Below are 22,104 nucleotides of genomic sequence, written 5' to 3'. Positions count from 1 at the left end.
ATTTTTATGCTGAAGCCTTGCCACCGTGTTGCTGCTGCTGTGCTGCTGGTGTGCTGCAGTTGCTGCTGTGATGCTGGCAGGCAGCGGCTGAAATCGTGCCGTTAATCGCTTTAAAAATGCGACAGGTTGTTGCCAGGTCGGTGGCGTCTCCGCTCGTGTTTTTAGCTGGATTTTGGGCCTGTGAGCGAAGGATTTCATAATCCACTGCATTTGTCTCACCGGTTATGCAACAGCCAGCAGTTGGGCTGGTACCCTGCTACTCGCTGCACACAGTTCAGGAAGTCATTTGCCAAACGTATTAAAGCCTTTGTACAAATAAATGTTTATTTAAATTAGACCCCGACAAATAAACCGAAAACCTGGAAAAGCGGCCAGAAAATGCCGAGATACGAAAGCACAGAAATAAACGGTAGCGTTTTGTGTTTGATTTTCACTTTCTATTTGCGGTTGGTTTACCATTCGCTTTTGATTTGTTGTCACCCATTGTTATTGCTTCTGTTATTTTATGCAAATTCGTATCCTCTGGTCACTTGGCAGGCAGTGGTTCAAAAAAAGCTGAAAGCGTGCAGCAGTCAAAATATCGAGTGATGAACCTTAAAGCGCCGTCTTTATTATATTGAAATTGTTCATTCGTCATCTTACTTCTGGGCTTTAATTAAACATATTTATTAAAATATTACTAACACTCCTTTTACACCTAAAGAAAAGTCCATTACAAATTCCTTTTAGCTCTCAGTAAATAAAGTTATCCCTAGAACAGTGCTACAAAAAAGTCCTGTCGACGGTATAATAAGTAAGTAGTTTATTCCAAAAGTTGTTCTTTCATTTCTCGCATGTATGCATAAGGGTAGAATGCCCAAACATAGACCAGCACTGAAAAGTACAAATAGTTATTCGTATAGCACCGTATTGAAAAGAGTATTTTAAGTTGACTAACATAAAAAGATAATATTCAACAGCGCTGTCAGAATGTCGTTAGTTGCAGAACAATCATGCAAATATATCAATAGTCCCGACTTTATAATAATCAGAGCGATTCCGCATATCAATGAAACTATTATCCAGACCAGCAGCAAACGAGGAATTTTCTAAAATATAAAATGGGATTAAGGGTAAAATGTTTCCATTTGCTATACGAATACTTGCTTTTAATGCGCCTAGAATCAGAAAAATCGATGCTATGAGAACAGGAATCCAGGCCACGATTGCCGCCATTAACCAATTATTAACACCTTTCGTGGCTATAAATAAACAAAAGCTTCTGATAATTTTGGAGTATTCTACTTTTATGTGTACTTACTTAAAATGTGATAACCGTATATTACCTCAGCAAGTCCCCAAGTTATCGTCACTAATGCCAATATAAGGCAAAAACGCTTTTGGTGCCGTCTCAAGCACATTTCAATATTTTTCAATATGTAAATTAATTTGCAAAAGTGACGAGGAGTATAAGGACATTAGATGGATCTGAGAAAATGACTCCTGTATGCAAAGTCAAAGTTGCTGCACGGTTGGTCATATTATTCCTTCGCAAAAAGGACAGAACTGGTCCGAATTGCTATCCTAAAGCCTTAATTACATAGAAATTTAGTTCATTTATTTACCGATTCTTTTGCAATTTAAATCAAAGATAACTTGGATTTACTAGCATTCATAAAAGTGCCTTTCAAATTTAATATTTTCAGAATTTTTGACCCAACCAATCTCAAAAAAATAAAAAAAACGAAGATTTTATACGAATGAACAAGAATGGTACAGGATTTTCATATGGAGCCTTGCATCCTTTGAAGAAATAACTTGGCGAAGGAGCCAGGAGCAACGATTCCACACCAAACTCAACCCTCAAGAATTTGTAAGTGTAAAAAGTCGTTTGTAATATTTTTTATTTATTTTTTTTGGTTTATATTATTTAGTTTACCACACTTCTATATCAGATTTTCCAAGCAAAAGTAATTAAGACGCCTTTTGAATAAAATTTATTCGTATTGCTCATCTTCCAGTTCGTGCCTATATGCATAAGGATAGTAGACGAATAAAAATACCAATACTGAAAATTAAAACACATTGTTGTCATTAAACTGCCACTAAAAATACAACCTAAGATTACTAACATATGTTAACTATCGTTAAACTGCCAAACAGGAGCTGATGGGTTTCTTCATTATGTTTAAAAAGGAAGCATGTAAATATAACTATTTTCAAAATAATCAGACCCACTCCGAAAACCAGAGCGACTATTATCCAGACAAGTAACAACCTTCGATCCTTCTAGATAAAGGAAGAAATAGAATATAGGAAATAAAATAACATAGAAAACATACATTTTAGCATTACTTACCAAAAAAGCGCCAACAATCAGAATAACTGCGCCTAACATAATCATGACCCAGGATATGACGCATGCCAACAATATAGAATTCCAGTAACTATTCATCTTCCAATTCGAATCCGCTAAAAGAGAATCAGATCCTTTTTTTTAATCACCAATTACACTATGTAATAATAATGGTAGTGCAAAATATCCTAACCAATTTGTCCTACACAAAGATTAAAACTAACAAAGGTCAATCGGGATAAAAAGTTACCACATTTACCATACCATTGAAGATAATGACCGGGGGTACTACTATTAATATGAATGCAGCCGCCCACATAGCAAACATATGTTGAAATAGCGAGTAGGTGGCGCTTTACAAGATCGCTTTGCTCCCTTCCCTTTTGCTCCCCCAAGCTGAGTAACAGGCTTATGATAGTAGAAGCACTCCACTTTAGCGTTCTTCCCTGTTTCTTTTATAACTTCTTTAAAAAAAATTTAAAACTATTTTGACGATACAATTTCTGTTAAAAAGACTAATTATTTTCGAATTTGAGGTCCTTTTTACGGTGATCAGATTTCTTAATCAGAATTTAAAGCGACTAGGAATCTCGCTGAAACAGTTCAATTAGGCGCACGTATTTTGCAAATCTAAAGTAAAGTATTATATTTTTATAAAAGAGTACTACCATATATTATATACTAATTAACATCATTACCTATCTGCTCGGACTTGAACGCCACTTCCAGGAATCCCAAAATCATCGCCAGAACTCCGATAAAGTAGCAGCAGTACTGGTGGTTCACTTTAAAGCACATCTTACTTTTAAGAAACCGTTTCCCATGTCTGCATTGATGACAAAGTGTGCACAAATTTTAAAATGTGCTAAGCCAATAAAATATTTTTTAAAATAATTTACCATAATTTCTATTACAGATTTGATTGTTATTTATTAAACACACACAGTGTATAATCATAAAAACGTAAAAAATATATATGTTTTTTGGTAATAATTACTGACCTACTTGACAATAAATGCCTTTCCACTTTGATTTCCTTTGACAATCCAGAATATTTTATTGATACCAATTATGGCGGATTTTCAAGAAACATATTTTTACACAAGTTCTTCTTTTTAACCTTGTAACGAAACAGAGTTACATCAAACTTACTAAATAACTATAAATAAACTTAGTTAGAGTTCAACCAAACTACTACTATTGCATACTCAAAACTACCACTGAAACCTATTTTATTACTTAAATAGCCACATTTATTCGTATAGCTCATCTTCCAGGTCACGCCTATAAGCAAAAGGGAAGTACACGAATAAAAACAGCAATACTGAAAAGTAAAAGATATTGTTGTCATTAGAGTGGTGCTGAAAACCCAGTACTAAGTTGACTAACATACGAACAGTATTATGGAACTGGCTCCGAATATGTGGTAGGCTACATCAGGATTATTGGAAAAATAGCATGCGTATATTATAATTTTTAAAATGATCAGAGTAACTCCGCAAACCACTGTGACTAATATCCAGATCAGCAAAAAAGAGCGGATTTTCTAAAACAAAAGGTAATGAAATGATTCAGTTTATGTCTCACTTACTTGCCTTAATAGCGCCAACAATCAGGAGCACTGCGGCCATGATGATGAGGATCCAGGCCACCACCACTCCCAGGGCCAAGTAACTCGTACCAAGGGTGCCTGTAAAACAAATCGAGGTGGGATAACCACGATTCTTCTTCGTAAACTGGTTTTGATTAATCATAACTACTTAGTTGGTAGACTTTGTATCCGGAATCCAGAAGCCCTGCAACAATCGCCACCACTCCGACAACGACGCAGCAGTACTGGGGTCTTGCATTACAGCACATCTCTCTGGGTTCACAACAATTATTTGTTCATGTAAAAATCAAGGAGACAGGGAATGTAAAGAAGACAAGATGCGACGGGTTGGTTGTCAAAGAGACTATTAAGCATAACCACATTTGCTTTGCAATGCAGTTAGGGATCTCTACTGATGTGGCATTTAACGCCAAGTCCCTTCGGCTGCATTGATATTCCAGATAATTTAATTGGCAGCACAAGAGATACCCTCCATATGGAAAAAAGGGAACTGTTTTTCCACATTGAATGTGCAATTTTAATCAAACGAATTGGTAATTGAATCAACAGCTTGTGGCTGTTACTGCATTTGGGGGGCAGCAGGACTTTCCCTATCCTGCCAGGATTTCCCTGACTCCAGAAGGGGTGTGCATCGAACAAATATTTTCACGAGTGGAGCAGCCAGCATTTTAATTAAATTTTTCAAGCAATTCAAGCAAAGTTGCCAAAGGTTGACAGTGGGCGAGCGGGGGCGTGGCAACTGCACTTTTTTTCTGTTGACTGCACACGCCGAGGAGCGGCAACAAATGTGGTGCAGAAAGTTTTCGCACGGCTCCGGGTGGCACGGGGCTATCGGCATTGGCGGAGGGTGAGACCAGGAGGCCATTAATTAACTAGAAATGCCATTTTCCACAATTATACGTTCGCCGACTATATAGAAATGTAAAAACTAATTACATTGCAATTTGCCAGCGTAATAGCCCGGGCCAGGCTCGTGTCTCCCTCCTAGTTGCAAACTGCATGCAAAGCAAATTGTGTGGGGCTGGCAGGGGTGGATGGGGCTCGGTTGGGCGGATGGCGGACTAACAAGTTTCCGCGCTACTTCCTTGGAAATTCAAAATCAATGCAGAAAACGAAGGACACATCCTGGTGGCTCGGAAGTTTGTCCAGGCCCAGGCCGAGTCCCGCTCCCTGTTCTACAACAACTTATAGTGGTGGGCTAGGACTCAGGTGTCCTTTACAGCATGTGTGAGTGCCGGGGAGGCGTGGCACTACATTATGTGCTGCATGCAAGCCAATTGCAGGCCCAATAAACTGGGGAATTGGTTGGGAACCCAATGTACTGTCACTCCAATATAAAACAGTTTTTCCCAAAGGGACTTTTTAATAGCTAACCCGACACTCATAAGTCGAAAACAAAAGCAGCATTTCCTAAACATTTTAAAAAGGGGTTGTCTCAAAAATCGCTCTGAAAGTATGCAACATATACTTATTTTAAAAAGTTTTAATTTAGAGAAAGACGTTACTTTTTAGGGCATACTTTCGGACACCTCTTAGTGTAATAGCCACATCCTGGTGGTTTTCTTCCAAAATTATTCATTAATATTCATTATTTTAATTGATTTAACCATTTCGATTCCCCTTTAAGGCCAGGAGTACAGAGCCCGACCTCTATTAGCTTGCCCGATTAATGGGCAATATAATTTGCATTCGCGCCATTGTGCTTAGCGGTTACTTAAGTCGGGTTTAATTTGCCCTTAGTGTCCCGCAGAACACACACAAAGCCTTTGTTGATACATTAGTTGTTGATACGTAGCTGTTGTTCGGGGCAACGGACAATTTGATTGATATGGGATTTGCGGCAGTCGCCGGCACAAACGGTGCCGTCCACCAAAGGGGTCATCTTAATGGGCCAATCTGCTTACGGCACCGGCTTACGTTTGGCTCAGGTGGTAATATTGTTGGCCAAGTGCACCCAAAGTGCAGTTGAATAGCCGTGTGACACAATGAGACCTTTATTTATTTACCTCAATGAATGCTCAATGATCCTGTTGTCCTTTAGGCGCCTTTTCTCAATGTGATCACGAAAATATTAGCCGAAACAAATACTCTGAGGAAATGAATAGTACTTCAAAGATGCCAGCTTTTAATTAAAACTTTCAGCTGATAGGACTATGGTTAGTTAGCTTATTAAAAAACAAATGAAAGGAAAACGCCTCATCTTACAATCATAGGTAGATCTATCTATTTAACCTAAAAGTTGTTAACTGAATTATGACATGCTTTGGAATCAATATATAAAATGAACAACCTAAAATTACAATCCTTAAATAATAATTACCCTTTAAAGTAACTCAAAAGTGGGCCTCTAACCCGCGTTGGTGCAACTTCTTAATAGAGCCTTGCTGCCTGAGCCCGAGTAAATTACGTCGTAATAGAGGGGAGTTCAGGACCAGTTAACCTTTCCTAAATTCCGTCAGCCAAACGAGGTGCATTTGAGCCATCATAAGCCCGATTGTCCGACTGACGGCAGCCCGGGAAGAAGTTATGACTACAATTTGCGCTAAACCAAAGCAAACCAAACAATTTGTGGTCGCCCCTAATGCACTCACATATAACCCATGCCCGGCTCCTCCGACTGGGGGACTCCCCTGCTCCTGCCCAATAATTACGCAGGGGAGCAGGGGATGGGACGTAAATTATGTGAGCAAGTTGTGCGTAAAGTTCGGGCAATGCTTAAACTTTAGCGCCGTGCTTGGGACGGGAAAGGGCTCGGAATCGGGCTCGGAGGACCAGCGATCCGGGGACCAGGATGGCCGCTGACAAAGTGGCTGCACTTCCACTTCCACATCCCTCCGATGTCATAAAGTTTATCAGAGGAAGCCGCTCCTCGGCAGCCAGCCGTTTTCGGACCCCATGTGCTCTGAGCTCCATTGTGCCGGCTCCTTTCTATACTTTATGGCATATTATTGGCATAAACATGGCGACGTGCACTTGGTGGAGGACTGGCTTGCAAGGTGCAAGCTGGGAACTGTGTGATTTATTCGATGTGTCAGACAAAGCGTTCAATTAGCGACTTAAATTGCGAGGCACAAGGCCTAGACAACAAAAGCGGGGCCAGAGATTCAAGCTCCAGACCCGAAAGCAGAACCTCTGACCCAGTTCGCCGGTTGACAGTCGAATTATATAAAATACGGCCCACGGTCGCCTTATGTTGCCCACATAAACGTATTTCATGTGCGTGCGGTGTGCGAGCCCTTGGCCCGGGAAATGCGTAGTGCCTGCCGAAACATTTAGCACAATTTGCGCCACATTGGTCCCAATAACAATGCCTCATCTTCGATCCAGAGCCGCTCCGGAATGGTCCATTATTGATGGTACCGAATGCCTCTAAATTATCAATTGCCCATAAATTTGCTCATTACGTTCGCTTCTCCTGTTCGGCTCGGTTCAGTGCGGTTCAGTGAGGTTCGGGGTATTTTCATTCAAGTTTCCATGCCCGACTCCTTGGCCACGTCTAAGTTTTTGCGCGTCTGCCGGAACGCTTAGCGTTTAACCTGGAACGACTGGACGTCTCATCATCATTTGCCATTGTTGGATTGGCTTGGCTTGGCTCTTGGCTCATGGCTTTGGGACTCCAGCCGAGCTGGCTGACTGGGCTTTTAAATAACTTTTTTATAAGCGCGCTCGCTCGGCGAGTTATTGGCATTTGGTCTCCGATGCGAGATGCGGTTATGGCCGCCCGGCAAATTGTTGTTTACAGCTGTCGGGTGTTGGTATTTCATGGCCCTGTTCCTCGCTGCACCGCTATAATTGCACTTTATGCTCTGGGAGCGCACCTCGAAAGTGGACCGTCCCCGTCCACGGTGCTTGGCAGCTGAGTTAGGAGCCGATTAGAGTTGGCCTCAAGTTAGAGCCAGCTTTGGCAAATAACTCCCACCTAATTTGGCCCTGCTCGACATCGGGCCAAATCATCTAATGCCCGTGATTATGACGTCACGGGGATGATACCCATGGAATTTATTACTGTTTGCCCTGGCCATGGATTCTGGAAGCAGTGACCACATAATTTAATGCCAGCATACGGCTTACAGAAAATTATACACAAACGAGTCAAAGCAGCCCAGCTATTAGTTGACTTCGAAAACTGTATATTTATAAATGTAAGTCAATATTGTAGAACTGTTGAACAACTATAGCAGAAATGGAGGCGGCGGAAGTCGACGTAAGTTTCCAAATATTTACTATTATTTTCACTCACCGAATTATCCCACGAACTTACAGCCAAAACGCACTAAAAGTTATGTGGAGGAGGTATTTCGCCGATTGAAGGAAAAGCCCGGCGTAGAGGACATATTGATTATGAATCACTCGGGGGTTCCGGTAAAGACCTCGATGGATCGTCAGGAGAGCTTGCAGTACGCCTGTCTGTACGACAATTTGCGTGAAAAGTGCCAGGCATTCCTTTCCAAATTGGAGCCAGCTCAAACCTTAACCTTCTTGAGAGTTCGTACCAAATACCATGAGGTGCTAATCACACCAGATGCCAAGATCACCGTTTTAGTGGTCCAAAATGCCAAAGATACATTCATTAACATGAACGCCTTGCACTAATACACATTTCAAATTGGAACTTCTCCCTGTTCTTACACATTTTATTTACGGTGGCCAGTACTGTTTATCCCTAACTAATCAAACAATAACGAAATCCTAATAAAGGTTCAAAGTCGAGCATTGAAGAGCATTTAGAATTTTGCTTTTCATCGGGTTTATAAAGATTTCAGATATATGAATAAGAAACAAATTCGTAATGTAAAATATGTATTTTTGGAGATACTTGTTCGATTCAAGCCATGATGACCCGACAAGTGCTTTTCTGTCTGCCAAACATCCGCATGCGAAGCTCCACGTTTCGGCCTGCGAGATTAACATATCACGTCGCCACAACGTTTCACAAGCTCCTCCGCATCCTCCGATCCTCGTCCTCACCCATGGCCAACTGCACCCGCCCCGAAACCTCTTGAGTGGCAGCTGCAAATCAGCCCGAAACCTTTTCCCCTTTTCGAAAGGGGCGCTTGTAATATTTAACACCGTCTGAATTTTAATGCGCCTTTTGACTGCCGTTCACAGCTGACAATGGTGTGCGCCTAATGGCCAACTAATATGCGCAGAATCACTTGGCAGCCCAGTCGCGAACTCGATCCGCAGTTCCAGTTGGGCTGGTATTGGGATGGGGATTGGGTTGGGGATTGGGTGCCCGTTGCCCGTTGCCCAGATCGTGCAACTTGGGAACCTGGTCTGTGTTGCAACACCTTCTTCCCGAGGAGCCGCAGACCGATCACGTCACGAGTTTCCCGAGAGAGAGGTAGAGGAGAAGGTGTCAATAACTTTCAAATGCCTGCCCAGGATATGCATTATATTATTATAATGCCGCCAGTCCGCTCCATTCGTCTCCGGCAAAATTTATGCATTTTTGAAGTTTTAATAATGTAGCTCGTTAGCCACGGTTTGTTAAACTTTGTTTTCATTTTCACTTGGCTTCACTTCAAGGCATCCGGCGGGGGAGGCTCCTCGAGTTGGGGCAGCTGCACCCGCTCCACATCGAGGCCCCCAACATCCATCCATGTAGCCACGTAGCCACGTAGCCACACCGTAAACACAGTCGCACCATCCCACAATATCCCCCATCACGTGTGCCTGTCTTCACTCCACTCAGACTGCAGTTTTTGTTTTCAATATGCGAGTCGTGAATGTGCCCCGGGTCCTTTGCTGCTTTTCAGCTGTATCCAGCGCCGTTGCCGCTGTTACTGTCAGCTATTTGTTGCCGTTGGTCATATTGCAGTCGGAGTGGGAGTCGGAGACGGACCATGGCGCCCGGCCAGCAAAATCGACAAACCAGCCAGCAAACCAACCCAACAGCCAGTCAGCCCGACACCCGTTTGATAAACGAACAAAAGTGAAAACACATTTTGCATTCGGCAGCTCCTGCTTTGCATAACTCTCAAGGATGTTCGAGGGCTTGCATTTGAATTAGCATTGCAGCAGTGGAATGTGGCCGTTGGAGGGGTCTAATATGAAATGTACACAACCAAAACCTTGTCCCATGGCTTGATAATCCTGTAAAAGTCGTTATCCAAGGCGCCTTATGCGATCCTATCACGGAAGTAGTTTTGGATGTATTTCAGTTATTTAAAGTACAAATACAGTCCATAGATCTATAGAGCACCGCCTTTTCTAGTTATGTTTGTAATACAAATTTGTAATTAATTCTTCGGAATGACTAACTCCAGTAAAGATTTCTTGTTGTGTACAACATTTAATTTAGAGCTTACTTTCTCTGCTGAACCTGCATTTCGGGTCGGGGAAATTATCGACCGGATTACCCTTAGCTGCAGGTTGCTTGTCGAAATCCCGCCCAATTTACCTATTTCGTAACCTGAGCTGCCCCAGCACATATTTGATTGAGTAATCCAATAAAATGCCATTCCGTACGCCACAAAGGGAGAATCATGCAGACGCAGTTAGCCAAATCACAGCCCCCAGCATCGGCTTCACTGCGGCCATATATCTGGTCATTAGGCGAAATGGACAAGTCGTGAGGTGGTGTTAAGTGCCAGGCAACTAAAATTAGTTTTCATTTGTTTGGAATTATGGATGGAATTCATTAGGTGAAAACCATTGATGGATAGGTTCAAGCCAGCTATAAGAATATAAGTTTGGGTTTATTTTAAACACATTACATTAGAATTCAATGTCAACAAGAGAATTAAAAACCCCAAATTTGTATACAATGTGCATCAGAGAGAAGGCGCATATTTGGATGATCGTAGTGGGTACAGTTTGCGTCGCCACCTTAGTAGGACTCCTAAGACACGGTAGATGATGGTACGCCTTTAAACATATTTATTTCTTCATTTTCAATATTATTGCAGCTTTTGACGTCAGCATATTTGATATTATTTTCCTTACTCCGATTGTTTTGGTTGTTGGATTTGCGTTCGCAATTAAACTGAAGTCCGATGTGGTGATTAACTATAAAATCTTAGTGAAGAATTAAATAATAATCTTTTCTTAGGAATACATTCATTTAGCGCTGCTGACCATTTTGGCCATACCACTAAGCTGCATGTTTCTCTTTGTTTTCAAGATTGAACATCTTCTAGCGGACTGGAGGTCTTTTCGAATTTTGCGGAAGGCTGCAAATATTTTTCTCCTGACATTTCTAATAGGTAAGAAACCATTTTTCAACCTGAATATATAACTTATTGAAATAGTGTTTCCTTGCCTCTGGCTTTGGTTTATTTATGCCTTATATAATGAAACAAGTGGTACTTGAACTACCCTGACTGTTTACCAATCTTCGACTGGTGTCTGAGGAAATATTCGCAAAGTGGCACGGCCAACAATTATGGCGGAAAACAGTTCAAAAAGTTTGTGTTTCATTCATCACCAACGTGATTAGCTGAAAATTTGATGCCAAACTTGTAATGAATGGAAATCACCGGAAAGTTTGCCGCTGGCGAGCTTCGCTAATAAGACACATTGTCTAGCCGAAGGATCTGGTCGAACCGGCAGGTAAGTTCCCAAAATACAATATGCGGGGGACGGGTCCTTGCCCTCCTTCGACGCTTGGTTTCCTTGTTATTGTGTCCGTGAGTTTGGCAACTTGCTCGCTCCTTGGGCTAACCGAAGCACATTACAACTAATACACTCAGACGATGTACCCAAAAGTTTGCCAGCGTCGCACAAAGAGCATAATTACCAACAACATGGAAAAATCGGGAGAACTCAGTGAAAAGGGGAAAGGCGGCAACTTTTCCACAAAATTATTTGCGGTCGCAAAGATGAAGGGTGCGGGCGGGGCGAAACTTTGACATAAAGAAAAGTTTGCGCAAACCGACTTAAAGAAAATTATAATTACACGCACAGTCAGCCAAATAGTCCAAGTTGGGCCCTGGCTTCTCCTCCTCGGGTTCGTTCTCGTCGTCTTTGGTTTCAGTTTTTGGAAAATTCTGTAATTGCCGTTAGTTTTCGAAGTTTTCAATTCGCAATTTGTACGCCAGGACAACTGGCAGACAAACAAGAACAGCAAATTATGGTAAAATATGCAAAAAAATCACGGAGCTGAGAACACAAGTCCTGGGGAACCATGAAAATTTGAGAATATAATTATGCCCCTGCCCCGCCCTCCCAAGGTAAGCCCGCACAAGCTCGACAAAGAGCCCGGAAAATCTGAGCTGGCCAGATTGAATGACGTGCGGTGCTCATCGACGTGCCTTTGGCTTTTCCTAGTTTTTCGGCTGGTTCGTTTTCTCTGCCGAACTTTTTAATTGGCCACAGCAATTAAAGTGTACTTGAGGAAGAGTCAGTAGTATGCTAAATATTAGTACGCATTTCTACGTTTTTAGCCTTCTCAAAAACTTGTTTAATTTTTATAACTCAACCCCTGACCACCATTCTCTCCCTACCGAATGCCCTTGCTCGACTGCTATTCCCATTTTAATTTGCACATGGACCCGAGGTTACTCTGGTTCGACCCTTGGTCACTCTGTCGGTCCTTCGGGATGGAGGGAGTTTCATTTATTTAATGCATGCACAATTTCCTAGACACTTTAACGGCGACTTTTGATTTCCATTTCCAAATCGCTGAGTGGGGGTTTAACGTGGCGGCAGGCTTTCCACAAAGCCAGCTGGGCGGCTCTATAGAGCGGCAAAGGAAATAAATACAGACGGCAGACGAAAATAAAAACAGTCTAACAAAGGGATTTTCGCGCTTTTTTTCACATAACTGAGCACGGGGATGATTTGGCTTTTCGTTTAAGATTGCATTTTTCCGGCTGCTCGGTTTCATTAAAGTTTGTGTATAGATCTGTAACTCAAAAAATATATTTAAATTATTTCAAAACACTAAGAATGCTATTCCTGGGCGCGTTGTGGTATCGAATTATTGCTAGTTTAACTAATTGGGCCTCATGTATATTTTTATTTAAGTAATGCTTTTTAAATTATTCACATTTCGGTATTTTCACAAGCTTTCCATTTGTTTCGTATTTTCTCTCTTGTGAACAACTAGCATTTGAGTTGTCCGTAAAATGCTGTGATTGTTAAAAAAATTAACAGCCCAAATTTTGAGATATGTGTTTTTGTTGCAGTGATATACCTCCTCGAGGACGGTGCCGTGTTATGGCCATATTATTGATGTTGTTCTTCGGCTTCATTTTGGCCCTAACTATGTTTAGCAATCCCATGAGTCGTAAATTTAGTAATGCCATTGATTGGTTTTATATGATTGCTCTGATCTTCGGCTGTGTTTCTGGAGTAACTTTACTGTATGCTGCAAATAGGGTAAGACTTTCAGTTTGTGTAAATGTGTATAAAACTTAACAGTTCTAGTCCCCAGCAAAAGCGCAGGCTCTTGAGGATTTTCGTCTATATAGGGATCCCAACCATGTTGGCCCTTGATGCTATGAATATCTTTATGGTGGTCACTCAATGGAAATTCATACCGGTATACCCAAATGTTTTGAGCATTATAGAAACAATTCTCACGACATGTTAGCTTTTTTATTCCGAAAAGGCACGAACATACCTAACCTATTTGACCCAACTATTTAGATTTAATGGTGTGTGCACTTTTTGTAGCGCAGAAGTATATGCGTAAACTTTCCCGTGACCGAATAAATCAAGCCGTACGATCCGAATCGTAAGAAAACTGCATTGGGCTGGAAATTGAAGGGTTGTATTCCTTCTAAATTAAGCCGGATCATTTCGAGTCCTTTTTCCTTTATTATTATACCAAAAGGATATGTATAGGAAACAAAATTATCTAATGGTACGAAAACAGCTAATTGGCTTTTAAGTGTACAGATCTGTAAAAGCTATCGTACTCTCGGGTGGCTTAAGTACATTTATAAATCATCTCTGGCTTGAATTTCCATTCAAACTTGTAACGAAAATGCCAAACTATATATATTTACAAAAGAGTAAAACAAAGTAATGTGCAAGTTTTGTCGCCATAGTCTTACTCCTCGATGGGAATGCGGTATTCTGGCCATTTGCGTAATATTACTATGTATCGCAATTTTAGTATATTTGTGTACCCGTAAATATTTATGCGAGTTTAAGATTTGCTCAGTGAATTTAATTTTTTACGTTTTTGTACAGGCGACCATTTTGGCTTATACCATAAAATTGGTTTGGGAGTAGCCTGCTTCGCACTTTTTGCTGCAATCTGCCTTCTGATGGGTTGCATACTGGTATCTAAGCCGCTCTCCATTTTTTCATATAATTTTCATAATATAGTTTTTCGTTTTTAGGAAAGCCAAATTCTGGTGTGGATTTGGATAGTGATAATGCTCGCAGTGATTGTGGCAACCACTGTTTTCGAGATTGTCAGGCTGTGCAAAGGTTGGAACTCCCTAGGTGACAGAACGAAAACCTATGAAATTATTTTCATAATAGTTGCCCCATGTGAGCTGACTGAATGGCAATAAACGGCTCATTGGTTTTACAAGCTTTTATTACAGGTCTAGGTTTGTTTATGCTATATGAGACAATGTTGTATGCATGGCAGCTGAAAAGGAAAAGAAGTGAGGAGCAGCAACACGGTTATCTGTATGTCCTGAGGGGCTGTTGACTGCACCTCCCTATATGTACTGCATTTTTTGTGTAAATCTGTCTGTGTATTTTTCGAAACAATTAAAAAGTTATACAATTTGGTCTGTTGATTGATAAAACAAACTGTCTCTTACATTGGATATGAGTTTTCGACTGAGTAGCTGGGCGGGACACACATCCCCTTTGCATTTCATTGAGGCATGGAACCACGGTCTGGAAGCGAAATCAATGACAGAAATATGAAATGAAAATATAATTGGTAATTTATTGTGCCTACAGATCGTTGCTGCAAAATGCGAGCAAGCCAAGTAAAATAATAAATGCGCATATTCGTTTGAGCTCGCCTGGATATGCATACCCATATCCATATCCACATGCACATACCCAGTGCAGTTGTGTTTACAGCCTCAAAAAGTGGTGCGGGTGGTGCGTCATGGCCTGCAACTCCTGCAGCTCCACTTCGTGCCGCGAAATCCACTCGAGTGCGCACCAATAAAAATAATAAAAATTGTGCCATAATAAAAAGCGCAGAGCACAAAGAGCAAAAAACACCCGAGCCGCCCAAATAAATCACACAACTTCGCAGACAAGGGATCCCCCAAGAGTCGAGCCTCGGGTGCACAGGGAAAATCGCTTTGGATCTGGTATTAAAGAAATAATATTTGGCATGAAAATTTACTGATATTTTTCGCAATTTCAACACAGTACTTGAATTACTTGGCTGTGGAATGTTTCCCAAACATTATTTTTGTAAGTGCTGCTTTGCTGCAGAGGCGCCTGCTTTGAATAGGAGCGAATGCAACGCATTGGACGGGCTTCAGCATCCTTCACAGTTGACTTAACAATTTAAACAAATAAAGGAAGAATTTATTAGCATAATTATAAGACCTTAAATGGTTCCCAATGGCTAAATGAATATGTACAAAATAAGTTATTTTTCGGCGAAAAGTGTCATTAAATTCAGCTCTTAGACCACTGAACATCTCGCTTTAAAACTTTAATCATTTCATACCGGACTGAAATCATTAATTATTCAGCCGACACTCAGTTATGCAAAGGCCGTGATCGAACAACAAGCGCTGCGTTGTCTTACCATTTATTTGGCATAGCTCAGCTCACAGTTTTCCTGCTACGATAACGAACTCAACAATGGCCAACAGACGAACCTTTGATTTCTATAAATCAACAGTCGCTACGCAAACTGTCAGAGCAACGGGGAAAACTTTCCATTTTCCGGCGCTGGCGGCGGCCGCTTTTGTTCGAAAACGCAGCGCACTTGGCGATAAATCAAAGCCCAGATCGCCCGGCAGATCAAAAGCCGCAAAGCGATCTGCAGGCCATGAACATCGAGCCCAAGGAATCCCAAGTATTTGCGGGGAAGACAAGACAGGCCAAACAATATTGTCAAACCCCGAACGACCTGTTAGCCCGGCTAACGAACTGCGCGCTGTTCGTTCATTAACGCCATTAAACCAGTTTTGACATTTTAATTAAGAATGTGCAACATTGCGTATGCGCATTCTGAGCTGCCAGCCAAGGTCGGGATCATAGATCATAGGCGAGCGCTTATCGCCGTCTACAAGGAGCAGCAACAGCGAAGGCAACAGCAGCATCGCACCACGGTCTCTTGGCTTATCGGCCATATCGGTCGCCAGCATCTGCATTCGGCCATGTCCTGCGGCGAGCAGTGCGACAAGGCCAAGAAATTTGCATTTACCAGACTGTCGCCCACTTAATTACGCAGCAACGCAACAGTTGCACTCGCAGTTGCGGCCGTCGCTGCAGTCGCCGGCGTTGCAACAGCATGTTGCACACTAACAAGCTTGCCTCCGCGCAGAGCTCTTCCGCAGGAATCCGGCGAAGCCGCGGGGCACCCGACAAAAGAACACCGAAGAAGTTAAAAAGAGATCGATGTGAGTAAGCCACTATGAAACACACCCTTTACAATATGTTTAAAAAAAACTTGCATCAGCACTCGGCAATAAATTACTTTAATAAAAAGGATTAAATATGGAAATCTTATCTGGTGTTCAACAACATGATTTGTACATTTTTAAAATATGACAATTTTAGTAAAGATTGGTTTAGAAATAATTCTAAATGTGGGACTTTTAAGAAATTTAGAACGTTAAATAATAAAAAAGAACAGGTTATAAATTATTGAATACATTTTCTAATTATAAAACTAATAACTAAGATCCGTGATTAAGACGACCTAAAAACTTAGGGAAACTCGTTATTCTCGAATTAGGACGTTAGCATGTGATCTACTACAAAAAAGCATGAACGACAATGACATGAGACTTTTGAGCAGTGCAAATGTTAAATAATATTAGTAACTTATCGAAATTATCTTAAGAAAGAACTTCCCAGCCCAACAACTGACGGATTTGTAAGGTGCACGAGAACCGCCGACATTGTGTATCTAGAAATATTTCGCAACAAATTATTCAACACTTTGCATGCACACCAAATGGCTGCGAGGACGGAGGCGACTTGGCGACGAACATGGACAACATGGGGCACGGCGACCCTCTGCCCCGACGCTACTCGGGGCCCACTCCGGAATCCGGATCGGATCGGATCTCCCATCGCCATATCCCATCTCCCGCCCCTACTCCGCACCACAGCAATCCCTTCGGCCCTGTCAGCGTCTTGTCTCCGCTGCGCAGTGCTGTTTGTCATTTCCTTCGGCTGCGGCTTGTTAAGTGCTGTTGGAATTTGCCATATTGCCACAGTTGCATCCAGCGGGTGACAGGCGATGGGCTGCAAGTCGGTAGCTGGCCGGGGCAGGCGTAAATCATGCCAATTTAAATGAGTGCAACCTGCGTTTTGACACTTGTCATTGTCATGGGCCCCGAATGTGGCCTCCGTTTGATGGCCACTCCGTGATCCTCAGACTGCATGACGTCGTCTACACCAGTCCCCAGCCTGCACAGAGAAATATCTTTTAAATTAGACGCTTAATTAGCCCATGAGAAGTTTGCCTTAAATGGGATTTAACATAAATTCATTAGCAATAGATGTATTTAATGTTAAAAATTATTAAAAATTATTATTTTTTTTTAATTGAGAACTATCTTTTGTACCGGAGTTCATTTTTCTCAGTGCTCGATGAGCATCCCCATCATTGTCACCGGAAATGTTGCACTTGTCGTCGGCGAGGCGGCTGCATTAATCAGCTTGCGTTTATGGCCTGCTGATTGAGTAATGCCTGGGGATCCCATTCCACCGACACCCACGATCTCGGCGATCTGAGTCCTAGTCATTAAATTGTAATAGCTTATTTATCTTTTGGCCAGGAGTGGTCACCAGACCTTGAGTCTTAGCATGGCCCATCCCACTTATGCAACTTTGTTGAGAACATTTGCATCTATCTCAACGGTTCAAGTCAGGGATAATGTAAGCTATGTTTCTTTTCAATGGAGTAAATAGAAATTTTGGAAATGGTATTTGAAAAAAGATAGAATTCCTTTACATAGGCGTATAATATTCAAAAAATTAAATCCAACCAAAAAGATAAATCTAATGAAGTTTGTGAAAATGAATGAAGGTTACAAAATTATAATAGGTCGTAAAAATTGAATCATTATTGGGAATGCCTTTGCTCTCTTCAATAATTCAGAGCAATATCTAATGTAAATGCAAATCATACGCTTATTACTCCACTTCTTGACAACTAAAGGGATCTGGAATCCAGAGGAGAAGTCTGAATATCGCCTTTCATCTCGAGTGGATTTCGCAGTTCATCTGATTGGTGGGCTGCTGAATGCTAAGTTGACGCTTTGATCTTGTCTCGGGCGTAAATCTAGTGATGCGCTTTTGAGATTAAATGTCATTTGAGCGGCGAAGGAGCCGGAATGGCCATTTTTGTCTCCACTACCTTGCTCTTGGGAAACGAACCTACTTCGGGGGGATGGGGATGCACTTCGAGCAACGACAACAACACGGGCACCTGTTCATTAAACGAGGGGGAAATTATAGTGCGCCGAGCGCAGTAAACAAATGTAATCGACATCCTGTGTAGGCCACAAAGGATGCCGCCGGCAATCGATGAGTGGGAGGGGCAGGGGCTGCGGCAGGGCCTCAGGCGGGGATGGAGGAGGGCGCCTTGGTGGCTAACAAAAGGAAAAGCCATCAGCTCACACACAAGCTGGGCTCGCCTGAAATGAACTGGAACTTAAAGACAAACAGGAAAGGCAAACCGCGGAGTCCTCGGCCTCAGCACAGCACACAAAACAAATAATAAACACAAGCATTTTTGATTTAGCATGAAATTTAAATGACCCGCCGCACAGACACACAAATATAGGAATTCTGAAATACTAAAATTCAGGGGAGGCAGATGGAGGAGCTGCAGCTCAAGACTTCACTTTGCGTTTTATTGTCAGGGCGCGCAAATATTGTCAAAAGACTTTCGAGCAGACCCATTCCCCTCAATCATACACTCGTAACAAAAGTATTCAGAAATAAAAAACGTTGCCGAATAAAAGAAGTAAATTAATTTAAAACGGCATCTTCTAGGAGGTTTATGACCAACTTTTTATGATGGTATCATGTTCTAACAATAGAAAAGTTTTAATTTAATGTCAGTCCCACTGAGATATGGAAATGTAATGGAAAAAAAATGCCAAGATCTTAAGGAAATTTATTTTTGTATCAATATTAAGAGCTCACCTTTAAAAGTTGGTATTAGGTAGTAGGTCAAATGCATCAATAAAGTAGTAGGACAAAAAAATATCAAACTTGCTTTAAAGCACATTTTTGAAAACTTTTTCTTACTGACTTCAATACTACTTTCCACAGCAGAAAATATGCATTCAATTTTTCTCGCAGCGCACTTTGCCAGACATTCCCATTTGCATCTCTCGTTGCAGCGACGGAAGCGCCAGTGGAAAATAAAAGATGCCGACAAAACAGGGAAAGATGGGCCCAGGGTCTGGACTTTGGTCCCAGGTCCCTGATTCCCCGTGTCCCTATCCCCCTGCCCCTGTTCCAAGACCCTTGAGCCCGGTCCTGTTTTGTTTGTCCCGGCGCTTCGAGTGTCCCCTAGACGGCGCAGAGAGCACTTGTTTGGATTTATATTTCGGTTTGCTTAGGTCCGAGGAGCCGGCCAAAGTGCCAGGCAATCAAAAACAAATTATGAGTGCTACATTTTGCCCGGGGAATGCGGATCGTAATGGGATCGAAATGGCCTGGGAGTGGGTACACCTCCTTATCGCCGGCTTATCAATGTTTATGGGGGCAGCTAATGCACTTGGCGTGCAGTTGCCTTTGGCGTTGGCATTGAACTTTCGCCGGGGCGCGGGGAACGGGCCTAAAACAATGGCCCAAACGGGCATGGGCGCAGGCACACTCCACTGACCCACTTGGCCAGTGGGGAAGAGACGTCCTAATCACGGCTGCAAATCCTATATCAATAATTGACTTGAAAGCAAACAATTTATGATGACCTAAGACCGAACAAAGAGCGAAAAGGGTGCGGTAATCTAAGGAATTGGCCAGGCGAGAGGGCGAGGCGATTGCGCCGAGCGGATAAGGCCAACTCAGCGCCATGGCCCAAAAGCGATGACGGCGAAGATGAGGATGAGGATGAGGCTGGAGATGATGATGATGCTGATGCCGAGCCGATAATATAAACGATGAACGATAGAGCACGTCGACCCACACAACTAATGTGAAAGTTGGAGGGGAACCCGATGACTGGCAAAGGACGGATGAAGTCGGAACTGTTGCTGGGCTCTGCAGCGGATGACCTTTGGAGAACCCGCCATCCAGCTCCCAAGTGAAAACATCTCGAGAGCAATAAATGGCAGACGAAGAAGCAGAAAAATTGGAAACTCCAAATGGAAAAGCAAAGCAAATAAATATCTCATGGACAAACATTATTGGCGGGGCTGAAACAAAGGCCAACTGGGTCAGCAAGTCAAGGACCAGTCAGCCAGTCAGTCAGTCACTGTGGCAGTCCCCGGGGAATTGGCCAAACCCAATTCGGTTCGAAGAAATTCAGCAGAAATCATGGACAGTAGCAAATAAGTGCATGCATTTTTGAACTGCAAATCAACGTAATGATGACGCTGCCCCTTCTATGAGCATCTCAAATCGACTTACTGACAACCCAGCCTGAGACGTCTAACCAACTTGTACTTGCGCTCCATCATCAGTTTGTGGCCGGGATGGAGCTGGTTTCCTTTTCCGCTGACTCACTTATGTAATAGCTAAATTGGCATCGACATATATATTATGGGGGAAAATGGGAGAGGAATTGGGTTTCGGGGCCAGGCTGCTAATATGATTACTCTTTAACCGAGAATATTTCAAGAATACCCGAAAAAGTGCATGGTCATTACTATTAGCACAAGGCTTGAGGGCCTGTTAGGAAATAAAAAAATAAGCCAAGCCAAGTCAAGGAAGTGTAGATATGCATTGCAATCTTCCGGATGGAAATATGGTTTTTATTGAATTTTTATGAGCTGGCCGTAAGTTCACAATTATTTGAGTATGATGCACTTGTAATATCTTTCTCTTTTAACTCTAGGAAACCCACCACCAAACCTATTAAATTGTTTCAAAATAATTTTTTTATTCTAGGAATTCAAATTTTAAGGAAAGACAAAAATAAATTTAATCGAACTGAGAGGAAAACTCAAAGCCAAGGACTTGAACTCATTATCCGCTGCCGACAAGACCTTCCTCCCGCAACACCACCCGTGCAGTCTGGCCAATATCTTTTGTTATCCGAGTGCCAAACTGCTAAGTCCACATTAATTACGTGTATCTTCAAACAATATACGAGATGCGGTGCCAAGACACAGGCCCCAATCCACAAGAACCAAAGGGGCCAACATGGCTAATCAGGTCCGTGGCTGTTTGGCATTGTTCACTGTACCGTTCGCCGGTCGGTCTGACATCATTAAGACCACATATCCACGTATCTACGACGGATCCACAGCCACTCGACGCAGTGGCAGTGGCCAACTAATAACCGCCGACGATGAGAATGCGAATGAGAGCGGGGAGTGGGTGCACTGGAAACAACGAGGGGTAAAAATAAACTTTGTCAAATAGTATGTTGAACTATTAAAATCCATAATTTAAATTAAATTGCATGTTCAGATAATAAAAGTACAAGTCCCGTGATTTGTGATACTTAATAGTATTGAACAAAGTCCGTTGTTTTCTTTACTTTCAATTAAATGATGACATAATATATATATTTCTAAAATTGCTAAGTAATAAAAGGATAACTGGGTAACAGAAGAGTTTGTTCATTGATAATATTATAATTATTACATTGTATATTATTATTAACTTAGAAGGTCTTATAAGTCCTTAACCAGCTTATTCAGCAATCAAATTTCAAGTTTCGACCAGAAGTATCATATTTTTCTCACCGTGCACTAGGTCGATGAGCCGTCCGACGCATAGCGCCACTTAAGCGAAGACGCTGTGCGTCCAGCAGCGCCGCAGAGTCCGGCGGGAGAGCCCAAAGCCGACGGACATTGAGCCTGCGGTCGGCGAACAGAGGACATGGGCGGCGGGCAGGGGGTCAAATGGGGCT

General features: G+C 42.2%; 5 protein-coding genes across 21 annotated transcripts; 3 read left to right on the top strand and 2 right to left on the bottom strand.

Annotated features, from left to right (window-relative positions):
* Nucleotides 1-780: 780 nt before the first annotated feature.
* LOC108029417 (uncharacterized) lies at nt 781-4,238 on the bottom strand. Of its 6 annotated transcripts, none has more exons than XM_050887904.1 (5): nt 4,096-4,238; nt 3,931-4,025; nt 3,725-3,881; nt 3,575-3,659; nt 3,408-3,455 (listed from the first exon to the last, which is right to left on the bottom strand). In XM_050887904.1, exons 1-4 carry the CDS (start codon nt 4,193-4,195, stop codon nt 3,589-3,591), a joined length of 423 nt encoding a protein of 140 aa, XP_050743861.1. In that variant the 5' UTR covers nt 4,196-4,238; the 3' UTR covers nt 3,408-3,455; nt 3,575-3,588. The 6 variants fall into 6 exon arrangements, with proteins under 6 accessions (XP_016957148.1, XP_016957146.1, XP_050743861.1 ...); XM_050887906.1 differs by having other exon boundaries at nt 3,415-3,455; nt 3,733-3,881; XM_017101659.2 differs by lacking the exons at nt 3,408-3,455; nt 3,575-3,659; nt 3,725-3,881; nt 3,931-4,025 and adding exons at nt 781-873; nt 938-1,088; nt 1,147-1,241 and having other exon boundaries at nt 4,096-4,195.
* LOC122817733 (uncharacterized) lies at nt 1,867-3,370 on the bottom strand. 3 transcript variants are annotated; one of them, XM_044091969.2, is made up of 6 exons: nt 3,235-3,251; nt 3,034-3,161; nt 2,600-2,965; nt 2,339-2,537; nt 2,112-2,268; nt 1,867-2,047 (listed from the first exon to the last, which is right to left on the bottom strand). In XM_044091969.2, exons 4-6 carry the CDS (start codon nt 2,432-2,434, stop codon nt 1,977-1,979), a joined length of 324 nt encoding a protein of 107 aa, XP_043947904.1. In that variant the 5' UTR covers nt 2,435-2,537; nt 2,600-2,965; nt 3,034-3,161; nt 3,235-3,251; the 3' UTR covers nt 1,867-1,976. The 3 variants fall into 3 exon arrangements, with proteins under 3 accessions (XP_043947904.1, XP_016957145.1, XP_050743859.1); XM_017101656.3 differs by lacking the exon at nt 2,600-2,965 and having other exon boundaries at nt 2,339-2,451; nt 3,235-3,370; XM_050887902.1 differs by lacking the exon at nt 2,600-2,965 and having other exon boundaries at nt 2,112-2,265; nt 2,339-2,451; nt 3,235-3,370.
* A 3,750-nt stretch (nt 4,239-7,988) lies between the features above and the next one.
* Nucleotides 7,989-8,670, top strand: LOC108029459 (dynein light chain roadblock-type 1). The gene is made up of 2 exons (XM_017101710.3): nt 7,989-8,151; nt 8,211-8,670. The coding sequence occupies exons 1-2, from the start codon at nt 8,131-8,133 to the stop codon at nt 8,538-8,540; spliced, it is 351 nt and encodes a 116-aa protein (XP_016957199.1). The 5' UTR covers nt 7,989-8,130; the 3' UTR covers nt 8,541-8,670.
* Nucleotides 8,671-10,656: 1,986 nt separating this feature from the next.
* LOC108029354 (uncharacterized) lies at nt 10,657-21,675 on the top strand. Of its 9 annotated transcripts, none has more exons than XM_050887886.1 (8): nt 10,657-10,801; nt 10,859-10,950; nt 11,002-11,155; nt 11,201-11,501; nt 13,079-13,271; nt 13,327-13,434; nt 13,542-13,758; nt 14,243-14,444. In XM_050887886.1, the coding sequence occupies exons 1-4, from the start codon at nt 10,678-10,680 to the stop codon at nt 11,260-11,262; spliced, it is 432 nt and encodes a 143-aa protein (XP_050743843.1). In that variant the 5' UTR covers nt 10,657-10,677; the 3' UTR covers nt 11,263-11,501; nt 13,079-13,271; nt 13,327-13,434; nt 13,542-13,758; nt 14,243-14,444. The 9 variants fall into 9 exon arrangements, with proteins under 9 accessions (XP_050743843.1, XP_050743844.1, XP_050743845.1 ...); XM_050887887.1 differs by having other exon boundaries at nt 13,486-13,758; XM_050887888.1 differs by having other exon boundaries at nt 13,320-13,434.
* Nucleotides 13,126-14,666, top strand: LOC108029435 (uncharacterized). 2 transcript variants are annotated; one of them, XR_006367660.2, is made up of 4 exons: nt 13,126-13,271; nt 13,327-13,480; nt 13,542-13,758; nt 14,243-14,444. XR_006367660.2 is itself a non-coding variant. In XM_044091977.2 (4 exons), exons 1-4 carry the CDS (start codon nt 13,923-13,925, stop codon nt 14,560-14,562), a joined length of 462 nt encoding a protein of 153 aa, XP_043947912.1. In that variant the 5' UTR covers nt 13,783-13,922; the 3' UTR covers nt 14,563-14,666. The 2 variants fall into 2 exon arrangements, 1 of the variants encoding a protein (XP_043947912.1); XM_044091977.2 differs by lacking the exons at nt 13,126-13,271; nt 13,327-13,480; nt 13,542-13,758 and adding exons at nt 13,783-14,028; nt 14,091-14,182; nt 14,453-14,666 and having other exon boundaries at nt 14,243-14,396.
* Nucleotides 21,676-22,104: the final 429 nt, after the last annotated feature.

The sequence above is a fragment of the Drosophila biarmipes genome, chromosome 2R (genome assembly GCF_025231255.1).
Source record: "Drosophila biarmipes strain raj3 chromosome 2R, RU_DBia_V1.1, whole genome shotgun sequence".
Taxonomy (NCBI): domain Eukaryota; kingdom Metazoa; phylum Arthropoda; class Insecta; order Diptera; family Drosophilidae; genus Drosophila; species Drosophila biarmipes.
The sequence above is the reverse complement of the archived record's forward strand: the minus strand, read 5'-3'. Positions and strand labels throughout refer to the sequence as shown.

Bases quoted from the DNA above. Each gene is read 5' to 3' on its own strand.
- LOC122817733 (XM_017101656.3), bottom strand. From the start codon at position 3,133: ATGTGCTTTAAAGTGAACCACCAGTACTGCTGCTACTTTATCGGAGTT. The intron at 2,452-3,033 runs GTAATGATGTTA...ATTCTCTTTTAG, and splicing joins GTTCAAGTCCGAGCAGATAG to CGGATTCGAATTGGAAGATG. The intron at 2,269-2,338 runs GTAAGTAATGCT...TCCTTTATCTAG, and splicing joins TGATTGTTGGCGCTTTTTTG to AAGGATCGAAGGTTGTTACT.
- LOC108029417 (XM_050887904.1), bottom strand. From the start codon at position 4,195: ATGTGCTGTAATGCAAGACCCCAGTACTGCTGCGTCGTTGTCGGAGTG. The intron at 4,026-4,095 runs GTAGTTATGATT...TTTGTTTTACAG, and splicing joins ATACAAAGTCTACCAACTAA to GCACCCTTGGTACGAGTTAC. The intron at 3,660-3,724 runs GTTAGTCAACTT...TTTACTTTTCAG, and splicing joins TTCCATAATACTGTTCGTAT to TATTGCTGTTTTTATTCGTG.
- LOC108029459 (XM_017101710.3), top strand. From the start codon at position 8,131: ATGGAGGCGGCGGAAGTCGAC. The intron at 8,152-8,210 runs GTAAGTTTCCAA...ACGAACTTACAG, and splicing joins TGGAGGCGGCGGAAGTCGAC to CCAAAACGCACTAAAAGTTA.
- LOC108029354 (XM_050887890.1), top strand. From the start codon at position 10,678: ATGTCAACAAGAGAATTAAAAACCCCAAATTTGTATACAATGTGCATC. The intron at 10,802-10,858 runs GTAGATGATGGT...ATATTATTGCAG, and splicing joins AGTAGGACTCCTAAGACACG to CTTTTGACGTCAGCATATTT. The intron at 11,156-11,200 runs GTAAGAAACCAT...TTATTGAAATAG, and splicing joins TCTCCTGACATTTCTAATAG to TGTTTCCTTGCCTCTGGCTT.
- LOC108029435 (XM_044091977.2), top strand. From the start codon at position 13,923: ATGTGCAAGTTTTGTCGCCATAGTCTTACTCCTCGATGGGAATGCGGT. The intron at 14,183-14,242 runs GTATCTAAGCCG...TTTCGTTTTTAG, and splicing joins TTCTGATGGGTTGCATACTG to GAAAGCCAAATTCTGGTGTG. The intron at 14,397-14,452 runs GTGAGCTGACTG...CTTTTATTACAG, and splicing joins TTTCATAATAGTTGCCCCAT to GTCTAGGTTTGTTTATGCTA.